Source organism: Bacillus rossius, chromosome 5 (genome assembly GCF_032445375.1).
Source record: "Bacillus rossius redtenbacheri isolate Brsri chromosome 5, Brsri_v3, whole genome shotgun sequence".
In the NCBI taxonomy this organism is placed as follows: Eukaryota; Metazoa; Arthropoda; class Insecta; order Phasmatodea; family Bacillidae; genus Bacillus; species Bacillus rossius.
In genome coordinates this window covers 76,683,314-76,695,827 of record NC_086333.1, presented here as the reverse complement: position 1 = coordinate 76,695,827, position 12,514 = coordinate 76,683,314, and the positions used below count along the sequence as shown (strand labels likewise).

Below are 12,514 nucleotides of genomic sequence, written 5' to 3'. Positions count from 1 at the left end.
AGTCCTCCGCTGCAACACTACTGATGCAGCACCACCTCAATCACCGCCTGATGTTGCTATGGAAAAACCAGAACAGGACAAATTTTTCTCTGTTGTCTGGAAGTGGGAGCTGTTGGGAGCCTAGGCTGTACCTATGCCGTTTGTTTACTAATGATACCGAAGTGAAACTCTCCTCCCCAAATATAAATTGGGGCATCTTCCTGGTCTAGCTTCGGTACTTACCAGGTCCCGGTTTTGGATCGTCAATTTGGTATTACCTATATTGGTGCTGAGTAATTCCAGTATAGCCAGCTGCAAGGGCCCTTCCTTGTGTACCGGGTCCCTTTTTGCCACCAGGTACTCTGCAACGAAGGCGTTGCTGGTGGAAGTGCTGACCAGCACATTGCCGGGCTACCTTCTGAGCAGCAGTAGGATGTGGACGAGGCCTTCTGCCTCTGGACACATCCAGCCCAGATGCCTTACCTACAGCTCTGCAGCTGCACCTCCGCCAGGGCTCGAAATGGGATGTAGAGCTTATGCTGTTAGTGCCCCTTGCAGGACTTCGTCGGCTGCTCCGGTGCTTTCCTAGCAACAGCAGTGTGCAGCAGGTCGAATCTGTAGGCCTATGCAAGGTTAGTTGTTTTCTGGTAGGTGTGCAGATGTGGAATAGCCAGTCCTCGCCCTATATTACTAATTTCCCGACATCTGCATGTTGGAGCTGCTAGTTATGTGTGCGACATGCGTGCCAATGATACCTGATTACAGGGCAAAACTGGCACCAAGCTGCCACCTGGGTGGTCAACTGTTCATTTTCCAGCAGCTCCCACTCCCTCCATGAGGTGGTGGATTCGAGTTTGGATACCAGCCATCTAGCTTACTCTGTTGCGGGAGTACCCCTTTCTGAATAGCATTATTTTGGATTTGTGTTGGGAAGGGCGGGGGGGGGGGGGGGGGAGCAGCTTTGTGAACCAGGTCTGCATGTTGTTGGTGTATGGTAAGTGTGCCCAGGTTTCTTTCTGTTCGAATGCACCAGAAATGGGTGCCTATGGCTGGTCTGCACTGGCAGCCACATTGGATCTAATGATGTGAAAGTCATGCTCGCTCGAAAAATGTGTCCCATTCTCACATTTTGGTACTTCGTAAAAATGGATGGCTGCATCTGTGGTTGCACACTATTAATATAAAAAAAAACTGTTCGTCATATGTAATCTAAAATTTGAAGTATGGAATAAGATTAATACCTACCATTAACTTGACGCCACTCCCGCTGCCTGTCTAAGTTTTTTAAGTACCTAATTGTTAGTTTGAAAAGTGATCTCAGGGGCAATAACGGGGGTTCGGCCTCGTGGCTGCAGGCTGGAGCGCGTCACGGTTTGGAATCTACCTGGGCTGTTCAGGCCACCCAGGACGCCTTATAAATAAATAGTAAACTGGTTGACACGACACTGCACTTTATTAAGAACCGTTACATGTACTGCTCCAAGTACTGGCCGCGTCTGTTGTCTGACCGTCGTGGCACGCGAGTCTCTATGCGTAGACGATGCGCGCGACCAGGATAGTTGGCAAAATGGTATGTGCGGGCTTAAACTGTGGCAGTTATCCACGTGAAAGATGCGGCGGATAGTCGCGAAGTTGCAATGCTGCAACAACTTATGCAGAGATTGACATTATTATGCGAAACAGCACATACGAATGAATGTTCTAAAGTTAGTTGCAATCTAACCTGTTGTAAAACATAAAAGTCCCGAAAAGTACGTAGGTCCGGTTAGATACAAACATACAAGTTACAGTCACTTATTAAACAGTTATGACGTGGTTAGATTACATGTAGAAGTTACACATTTAAATTAGATGAAAGTTAGATACGTAGATTAACGGATTAGAACTCGACACACGAGGCTGGCTAGGAACCTTTGACGAGAATGATTACTTGGCTTCGAAGCCTGAGAACTGCGTAAGACTCATTTACGCTGTCCTTAAACTCTGGACAGGAAAATTACGTAAAGAGTTGAAAATCTCCCTGTTGGGAATAAATGATTAAGTAGCGAGTCGCACGAAATGACGTGCGACTGAGTGGGGTCAGCGCAGAGTTGGTAAAAGGATTCGAAGAACTTACACTATTACTGAGACTTGTATGAGGCGCGAAATCTGAAGGCTCTGCGTTCGCGGACCGATCGACCCCTGCGAGTCCCCGACGGCAACTGAGCGCGAGGACGCCCTGCGACCTCGCGTCGAGACACGTGAAGCACGGGAAAAACAGCTCCGACCAGTTTTGGACTTAAATGACATATTTCACAATATATGATTATTGAACAACTGGACATAATTTTCCTTGAATTAATTATCTTTTAATTGTTATTAATTTGGTTGTTTTTGATTTAAATGAATAATAACTACTTTAGTTCCACACATTGCCACATCCGGCTGGGCGCTGTCGTCGCCTTGGTGTTCGTCGCGGTGCACTTTCACCCACTCGGCGGACATCACGCTCGGGTGTGTTCGATGCACTTAAGAGTAAATGTTGTGACATAACGGCCTGTGCGAACCAGAGGGCGCACCGACGGTCGGCGTCAAATTTGGTATTGCCATTATTTTGTTATTTCTCTTTTGTGATGCAACAACTTCATACAGATACGATATTTTTAATTTTAGCAAAAATTTTTTCCCAAAACCCTTCCCTTCGGACGTTTCACCGAGTTAACGGTTACAATAGGTGTTTTCCTTTCGAAATCTACCTTAAAACTGGCATTTGAAATAATTAAATAATTTAATGAGTCGGCAAAATTTTTTAAGCAAAATGTATGTTACAGGAGATACAAAGACAATTCGATTTTTAACACCGCGTGAATTTCAAAATGTAATTTTAGGGGAAAGCCAGGAACATAAGAAGTAATAGAAAACAACATTTTCATATGTTATTTAATTTTTTTCAAAATGAGAATCTACACTATAAGTTAGGCGTTAGATAAATAAATTATCATATTCTTACCTTACTTAGTTCACTTGAAAGACTACACTAGGATGTTACTAATTTTAAAAATGATTTCAATTACGAAAAACTAAGTATTGGAGTCTCCGTTTAACGTATGTTTTTTCAAAAAAAAATACTTTATATCTATAAAGTTATCTCAATTCGAAAAGTAGATATTAAAGAAATAATTATATTAAATAATTTTTTTTAATAAATATACATGAAATAAAAAAATTACAAAATAATGAAATAGCTGTTTTTATATAGTTTCAAAACACTTAACAGATGGCAGCAACTATATAATAGTAATACTTTTTTTAGTGAAGTTTATTTAGTGAAATTGTAAACTTCTATACATCAATTAGTTTCAGCAAATTAGATATTGAATATTCCAAATTGTAAAAAATATTATATTATAATTAATGTTTTTTAAATCAAAGGTTTTTAAAATTTTTAACCGGACGGTCAATAACAACAATATTATATATAATTATAGATTATTATTATTAATTATAAAAGGGTGTTTGCCGCTCTAATGGCATGCCAGTCAATTAGCTGGTAGGGTATGGCTATCAAGACATACCCAACACACAATTTTTGAAAACAGAGGCAGTTGGCTGTCAACTTGCACCGGCGCCTCTCATGAATCTGACTATTAGAATTAGAGTATTTGATGATATTTGTGGCATGTAGCGCTCCGCTAACTAATTCTTTGGCTGAAGTTGACAGGGTGTGTGTGTGTTCACGTAGAGTATTAGCATTTTGCTTTTCTTCGCTCGGTTTTTGACTCATTGAGTTAGTTTTGTTCATTTTTTTTTTTTGTAAACAGAATTTATATGAATTATAATTATAGCGTTATAGTTTTTTAGTATTACGGTCACGTGTCAATAGCTTTATGAGAATATAAACAGTGTTTAATTATTAATGCCACAAGCTGTGACTTGCTCTAATGAATCCCAAGCATAAGCAACAAATTGAAGATGCAGAACCATTTAAGAATTTAAAAATCAGTGACTGGAAAGTGTTAGAAGATATAGAAAACAGAAGTTTATGTAGTAATTGTAATAAATCAAGAAAATATTTCTGTTATAGTTGCTATATACCAGTTACAGCATTGCAAGGATTAATACCAAGAGTCAAGGTGGGTAATTTAGGTTATGTTTGAGTACTACTTAAAAAAAAAAAAAAAAATTAAGTGTTTTAATTTTTAAATGTTAAACGGTGCAAACGATTTTACATTATTTTTAATGTAGTTAAGGAACGAAGCCTAACCAACTGCTCAAAACAGTAAACTACTTATTGCAATTCCGTTTAAAATACTTAGTGATTAGATAAAATAAGACAAATTCAAAATAACCATTTTCAGAATTTTCTATTAATATTTTTCAGAAGACTACTTACTAATACTACAATCCCCCTCTAAATTTACGGAGCCTTGTTTCGAGAGAGTTCTTAAGTGCATCGTATCGTGAAATAGGGAAGTGGTGGGAATACTAACACAGGTATTTGTAAGTGTGTTTCAGAACAGGAGGGGAGGTCAATGATGGTAGGTAACAGTTAGTAATTAGGACAAGGGGGAGAAGGGTGGAAAGGGATAATGTATTCCAGGGAAATGCGATAGTGGGAAGGGGGGAGGATGCAGGATAAAATTATGCGTAGAAGTGGGTGTGCAGATTTAGTAAAAAATGTGCCAGGATAGGGGTAGGGTAAACATAATGGTAGTTAGTAGTACGATTGCCTTCAACAAAACAGGCAAGTTATGTTAAAAAAAAATTGTGAGTCTCTACTGTGCATTCAAACCCAAGCGTCAACCCTTAACAGGGATTTTTTTAGCAATATGGAGGAGACTTATGTGTATTACAGTAACCTGACAGACAAAAAGGTATTATTACGTTTGATACACGTAATGACAAGCCGTTCAATCAACATTTTTCCTCTTTATTTCTTCTGCATACTTCCACAAACTTAGAAATTTTTTTTTTTCAAAGTCCAGTTAGCTACAAAGTATACTGGCAAGAAATAATGTTTTTTTTTTCTTGGAGCCAGGTGGAAATACATGTGATGTTGTGTCTTACAGCTTCCTGTGAAAATAGACATAATAAAGCATGCACGAGAAATTGATGGGAAGAGCACAGCAGCACACGTAGCGGTGTTAGCCCCAGACGACGTCAGAGTCTACACGTACCCATCCATACCAAACTTCGAGGACACCGAAAAGGTAGGTTTGAGAACCGTTTAGTTACAGTATGGTGCGCAACTTGAGTTGTTGCTTGTAGCATTTAGAAAAATGGAATGGAGTAAAATCTCTTGTATTAGTTATCTCATCAACACACACAAATAGAAATCACAAACCACGACTATTGGAGGAGGGATTGATTGGCCTATAGTAAGGAGCCTGTGGCTGCTTCTGAATTCTTGTCCACTAAAAGTGCATCTTAGTGGACGCGACTATCTCACAAGAGATGCCGGTAAATATGTAGTGTAGCGGTATTTCCGAAAAAAAAAAGTTAAAAATCCGAAAAAAACTTTTATTATATGCTTTTACACTTCCTCTTTTCATTAAGACCGGCGGAGATAAGAAATTCCAAATACTTTAGGAGATATCGCCGTTCTTATTTTGCAATACAAGACCTGTGCTATCATTCGATCGCGGAATTTTTTTTATTTTGGCGTGTAATGGTGAATGCATAATTAATTAAAATGGTCGACTAGGTCAGGTCAGTTACATTATAAATACTTTCAAACTAAGCGGACATTAAAAATAATGTGAATTAATTTTAATGGTTGTTTAGTTTTAAAGTATTTTTAATGTAACTGACCTGACCAAACATACCGAGACAAAGGATGAACAGTAGGAACTCGCATAATATTTTTTTTTTTTTACTTATTACTTGCGCAACAATATCCAAATAACAAATAAAACATTAAAATTTGAAACGTTAAAAACTCATCTAAGTTAGAGGTGGGTACAATTGCTTTGCCATTAGTAGAAAATGATGTAGCCGTTCACCTACGTCGTGAAAAAAAAAAAATTCATACTCATAAACAAGAAACAATGTTGAAGGCCGCATGAATGCACAGGTATTGTGATGAAAATTAAAAAATTCAATATCTCCTAAAGTATTTGGAATTTCTTATCTCCGCCGGGTTTAATGAAAAGAGGAAGTTAAAGAGCATACCTGCTATAATAAAAGTATTTTCGAATTTTTAACATTATTTTTCGCAAATACCGCTACACTACATATTTACCGAGATGCCGATACAACCCTTTATGTGTCCACTGAACTCGAGAGTTCTTGGTATGTGATACTTGCGTTCACTGATGCATCCCTACATCCTTTGTTATCTGTGGAATAGTGTTTTATATTTTGTTTGTACATGTATTGCTTAAAGGTTTTGGCGAGCTTAACAATATAAGGGTATTTAATGCTCATTGTAAGTATTTTTTTAATGTAGTGTGGATAATATTAATGGTTACAATGAGCATTAAATACCCTTATAATTTTAATGGTGCCTCGTTCCTTACCGGGGCGTCAGGAAGGCGAGCTTAGAATCCACTGCCGCCACATGTATTCGCTGCGACCTCCCACATAAACAAAAGTGTTACCAAGTGGTCAACTTAAAATTTTGATATTTATATTTTTCAGTGGTCATTTTTATTTATTTTATAAGACATTCAAAAAGTCTAAATGTTTGAGTGTTTATTTAAAAAATTTTTATGGACATATGCCATTTCTGGTTTCCATTGTATGTCATAGATAAATCTCAAGAATGGAGAAGAGAGATGAAATTACAAACGCACAGAAAAACAAGCCAAAATCAGCCTATGTCAAATTTGGGAATGCATATAGGCCTACTGCAGATTTTGGCTTCTTGTTCTTTGTATTGGTGTAGTCATCTTGTGGTTTCTCTATGCCCTACAGTAAAAACCAGCGATGACTTATGTCCTTAAAAATGTTTTAAATCAGTATTCCCCATTCTCAGAAACTTTAAGGTTTAGCTAGTTTATAAACTATGCAAGAGCACAAGAACGTAAGGTGCAAAATGATCAACAACTAGACATTTTAGAGAACTGGTTTATAAACTATGCAATGCACAATAATTAGAGACAAGATTTTACAGTTTTATTTGTTGGCCAATTTTTGTTTTTAAAACGAGATTTCGGTGTTATTGTTTTAATTTTTTATAAACTGTTTCTGAACAAAGATAGAACCGTTTTCAACAAATACAATACTTACTTGTTTAGTAAAACTTACACCACCAAAACAGTGTCATTTTACTGATACGTGATGATACATATGTTACATATGTATCATCACATCTAATAAATATTTGGAAGAGTTGTAACATGATTTAACATTTTTTTTTGTCTTGGGCCAAAGTTACCCTCAAAGGGCCAATGTTACCCCAACTGACGGTACCTACTTTAACAAAATAATAATTTGTAATAAGCATGTCAAAGCAAGTATAAGTGCGTTTGAAAAATGTTCCAATGTCGTAATGTAAAAATTAGTTACTAATAACAGTTGGAATATAAAAAAAAAGCAACATTTTTTCCAAAATATTTAGTACATACGTTTTGGTGCTAAATCATTTGCATTCATTGAATTTAATATATTAAAAGATTTCATTTTTAATCAGAGTTGAGTTTTAATTAAATATGCTGATTAATTTCATGATTTTTTGTTGCATTTTAGTGCCCTATGATGTATTAACTTTTTTTTTGGCGTTATTTCGGCTTTATCACAATTCACCATATAATCTTGTCCCTAGATATAATGCAACGCAAGTATTGTTCAACTTCTGTTTTTTTGCATCTTGGCTTGCATTTCCGACTGACATAATATTCCGAAAACTGTTAAAAGATACAGACTTCAGTATATAGAAGCCCACAATGTTCTGCGTTGTCACTTGTTAAAATTTAACACAGTAAAAAAAAAAGTTTTCTTAAAACAATGTTTGAAAATATCTTAATTTTTCATGATAAATATGAATTATCAAAAGAAGCGAGGGGTAGGTATTTTTTTTCTATTATCTTATATGTTGTTTGAGTTAGTAACATAAGTTGGTAACGTCTTGTGACTTGCGTGGTTTATGAACGACCATAGATTTTTTTTCCGTCGGTCATGTGTTGCGACATTGCGTTCCTTGCGTAGTTTATAAACCAGGCCTAAGACATACAGACTTGAAATTTAGCACGTATATTTATTTTTCTACACAGGCGTCCACTAAGAACAGATTTTATGAAATTCAGCTGCCAAGGGGGGTTTACATATTATCCAATCTTGGTGATATTTTTACACACTTGAACTTTTTAAACACGAGGAAGGTCACTGTCTAAGTGAGATTTCAGAAAATTATTCCGATCCCCCGTTCCCACACACTTAAAATCAGGATTTCAGTACATTTTTATAAATTCGGCTATTGCGTTGTTGATGTTTTTTGTTATCTCCATGATAAAGAGTCTATTCCATTGTTTTAAAAGAAGCCTCTTCACGATGTGTAAGGCCTGGGCAATGGCGGCAAATATCGTAGTAGGGACAATGTGGGAAACTGGTAAGAAATATGCAAGACAAGTGATATTAGCTATCCTGGAGTGTACGTACTATTAAGTCTGACAAACTGGTTACAGTCGTGGCGTGAGCTCCTTGAAAGAAATGCAGAAAATGTCTCGCACTTCGCCAACGCTAGTTGGCCAGAGTTTCCCATATTGTCCTTTTACGATATTCGACGCTGGGTAACCTCAGCCAGTGTAAATATGAATCTGTTAGTTGTCTGCTGTGTTGTTTTGTGTATGTGTTATTAAAGTAGTGTCCTCAATGTTATTCATTGTTTCATGTGGTTGTTTTGTCAATGTAATTTTTTATGTTTATCGTGCCTACCACCCATGGCCTTATGCCGTCGGCAGGCATGTAACAAATTGATAAATAAATAAATAAATAAAAATAGCGACCAGGAATGGGACCGAACCCCCTTAAAGGTGCTGTTCCACAGGTGGTGCTGGTGTACCCGGGAAAATGTGCCACGTCTGTGAAGTCGCTCGTCGAGCATTTCAGGTAAACCTCGGTTCATATTAGCTTATGGTTAGCTTCTTCTTTCGGTGCACTCGAAGTATTTTACGTAACTCACTGTTTTCAAACAAATTAGTACCTGCTACTGTCAAAATTATAATTGATTTATAATTGTGACTTGTGTTTTTATTATATACATTTTTTTTTTCAGCCTATATTTAAATAAATATAGTTTCCAAAAGGTTTGGCATTAAAAAATGACTCGTGTGTAAATCGTAGGGATTGTTCTGTAAGTGCGTCGGCGCAAGGGTTGTTCGAAGCCGGAGGTAAATGAAAAATTTCAGCACTGCTGCTTTAAGTAGTCAAGGAAGAACACTGTCAATAAATTGTAACTCTCCCATGAACTAATGGCAATGGTGACCTATTTGGAGTTGGAAAGTACGTATGTATGTAGCATATTGGTCGTAATTGTTTGTCCAGTGCACCTAATTTTTGTTTTTTGTAAAATAGTTATGTTTTTAAGTCTGGTTTGTTATAGTACTATATTTGATTGGAATATATTTCTACCAAAAGCTACCCTAAGATTTCTTTTTTTTTTAAAGTAAAAATACACTTGGGAGGAACCTAAAAACGCCATCATGGTTTCGAGAGTTTTTAGGCCATGACAATTTTCTGTCACTTATTTTAAAATATCTGTCTTCGTTATTAAAGTACAAGACCTATGAACCTAACGTAATCGAATGCCTGAAGTTCGTAGACTGGCTGCTACAAATAGTTTATGCTTCAGTCTGCTATCAATCCAACTGTGAAATAATTTTATGAAATAAAAATACTAGCCACAATTATAAATCAAGTATAATTTTGACAGTAGTAGGTAATTTGTTTGAAAACAGTGAGTTAAGTAAAATACTTCAAGTGCACCATAAGGAGAAGCTACCATGCTACAAAATGTTTTAGTGCATAGTCGTACCTACGATAAAATGGCATATGCGATTAAACCTCGTATATCCAGACTAACTGGGACCAAAAGTAATCCAGACAATCGAAAATCAGGATAATCCAGGTAATATGGGTAATAAGCAAAGCAAAATCCTTAAATAAACTTTCTTACTATTTACTATGATAAAAAAACAATGTTTTGTAACAAAATCACATGTCCTATATTTTTTATCTTGCAAAAAATATTTAAAATAACTCTTCACATCATTTCTTAACAAAGAATTTGTCAACTTTCTTCTGTTTCAAATATGTATATGGTGTTTGAATGAAGCACAGTCAGGTACATTATTGAGTGCTAAAAACCACCTTTATTTGCATAGATAGAATACAATAGTCATTTTTATGTGAACATTCGGTAAAATGTCTACAATTCTGATCTGGATTATCTGAAGATCCAGATGAACGAGATTTAACAGTACTAGGTTCTGGTTGAAACAAAGAAAGTGGAGAGAAAACTTTGCCAGTTATGGGGATGGTGGTGGATGAATTCATCCCCCCCCCCCCGCCCAAAATCGCAAAATTGAAAAAAAAATAGTTTTTAAAAAAATTGCGAAGTAAATTTGAAATTTTAGTTGGAAATCTCAGGGAAAATTTATAGCAGATATGTGTGGACAACCTGATTGCTGTAAGTATACATACACAATGTCATGACCCCCTCAAAATCGGTTAATGTGCGAGGTAAAAATAAACTCTTAAACAAAACTAAATAGTAAGGGCATGAAAACTGTTGGAAACAATGTCTTTTGATTCCTTTCTTTCCCCCTTGAAGGACAGTTGTTTGTTTGCACTCGAGAAATACATTTGTTATGTCACCAGTGTGATGCTGCCTTTTGCCTTCACAACTCTTTTGGCGAGGCTACACCTCCTGCCACGCGCTTGTGCCGCGGTCAAGGAAATAAAGTACAAACAAAATTCCACATCAAAATGGAGATGAATATATTAAAGAACCCAGAAAAATACATTGTAAATAAATTTTAATTTATTTGGCAAACTTTTACAAATTGGTGCCCGGCGTTACTGACAAAGTAAGCTGAAACTATAGTCAAAGTTTTCGGGTGGAATGAAAGTTTATCAAAATAATAAATAAGCAAAGTTTACCAAATACACAATTTACTGTAGCTAAAAAAAATCCACACAAGAACTTGGATATACAAAACAGCACCTTAAATGGGATTTAATATTAAATATAATTATATAAGAAATATTTAATAAAATGGTCATTTTTTACCAAAATTACCACACCTATGAAATTAAAGCCTGTTATGAAATAAACAACTAATAATAGTAATTTATTTAGGTCTTAGAAAAATCAACAAATAATAAAATTAAATATTTACCAAAACCTATAATAATTATCGATAGGTATGGCGATTGTTTATTTTTGCACCGCTTTTGTCATTTTTTACACCGAAATGAGCCAGTTTTATTTACCATTTTCTGGGGTCCCTAGGCATAGTATATAAAATATGAGTTGTAATGTTGCCAAGCTGTTTTGGCTTGAGCGTGAGACGGACTGGACTGTAGCAGCGAGCAAGAAGGCGTAATGTCACCTTTGCAGCAGGTCACAAGAGAGTGGCCGGGACACCAATCCACCCGTGTCGAGGGCTGTCTTCATCGACAGCACTTGGAACCAGAGCCGAGGCATATACAAGGATCCCCGCCTGCGAGGTAACATCGCTACCCTTGCAGTTGTTATTTACTATTAATTCGCAGTGATTTTACCAAAGCGGACATTTATGTGGGGCATCTTGTCAAGTTTGTCAAAATTTCGATGATAACTACTTCTTTTTTTCTTTTTTAAATATAGTCAGCGGCATAGGAACAGGTGTGTGAGGGCCATCCTGGGTGTCATCACTGACAAAGAATCAAATATTAAAAAAAAATTGGGGTCTCTACAGTTTATAATTATATTACTTGAAACTGGTTTTTAGTAAATAACTGTAACAAGTAACTAGAAAATGGTCTTCTTAAAGATTTTTTTTTAGATTTTGTAGTTAAATATAAATTTGATTCTGTACCAACTATGACTATAGCCTTAAGATTCCTAACATTGTGTGTTTCATTAACATAAGAGAAAAGATTTTTCCAAACTAAAATTAAGAGTTATGTTAGGTTCACTATGAGTCAAGCTCATCTCTGCGGCGTAGCCATCTTGTAAATTGAAAAGGAAGGATTTATTTTGATGGTGCTACTTCCCAATTTGCAGAATTTGTAGAGAGCCAATTTAGGGGAAGGCTATGAATATGAAGGTTTTTATTTTTAAGTATTATTATGCTTATAATGTAAAGTAAACAAAAAAAAACCCTTACGACTATGTGTGTCTTATTTTTACTTTTTTCAATAACTTCATTTCTTGGGGAAATGGGAAGATAGAAGAAATTTTACGCAGGGGGTAAAACCTGACCTTGATGCACCACCGAATATAGGAGTGTATAATTCCAAGAAAGTTTCTATCTCTCCACCCTAAATAAATCACCTTGTCCATAATGAAAACCTATTGGCTGCAATAATGTTAAATGTTAAATGTGTGGAGTGTTATTTGGTGGAAATTTTA

The 12,514-nt window shown here is 36.2% G+C and overlaps 1 protein-coding gene and 1 non-coding gene across 5 annotated transcripts in view; both read left to right on the top strand.

The window, feature by feature from the left end:
* The first annotated feature begins 3,463 nt into the window (after positions 1-3,463).
* LOC134532405 (U11 spliceosomal RNA) lies at positions 3,464-3,591 on the top strand. Its single transcript, XR_010075140.1, has one exon. It is a non-coding gene; the product is annotated as a U11 spliceosomal RNA (small nuclear RNA).
* LOC134532038 (tRNA-uridine aminocarboxypropyltransferase 1) overlaps positions 3,482-12,514 on the top strand; it is a 25,309-nt gene continuing 16,276 nt past the window's right edge. For 2 of the 4 annotated variants that reach the window (XR_010075117.1, XM_063368176.1), the window contains exons 1-4: positions 3,482-4,091; positions 5,028-5,168; positions 8,945-9,006; positions 11,519-11,628. Coding sequence is in view for 2 of the 4 variants with exons in the window: in XM_063368176.1 (XP_063224246.1) it covers positions 3,900-4,091; positions 5,028-5,168; positions 8,945-9,006; positions 11,519-11,628 (505 nt within the window). In the remaining 2 variants the exon portion in view is untranslated. The remainder of the gene's footprint in view (positions 4,092-5,027; positions 5,169-8,944; positions 9,007-11,518; positions 11,629-12,514) is intronic. The other 2 variants (XR_010075118.1, XM_063368178.1) reach the window with 1 other exon arrangement.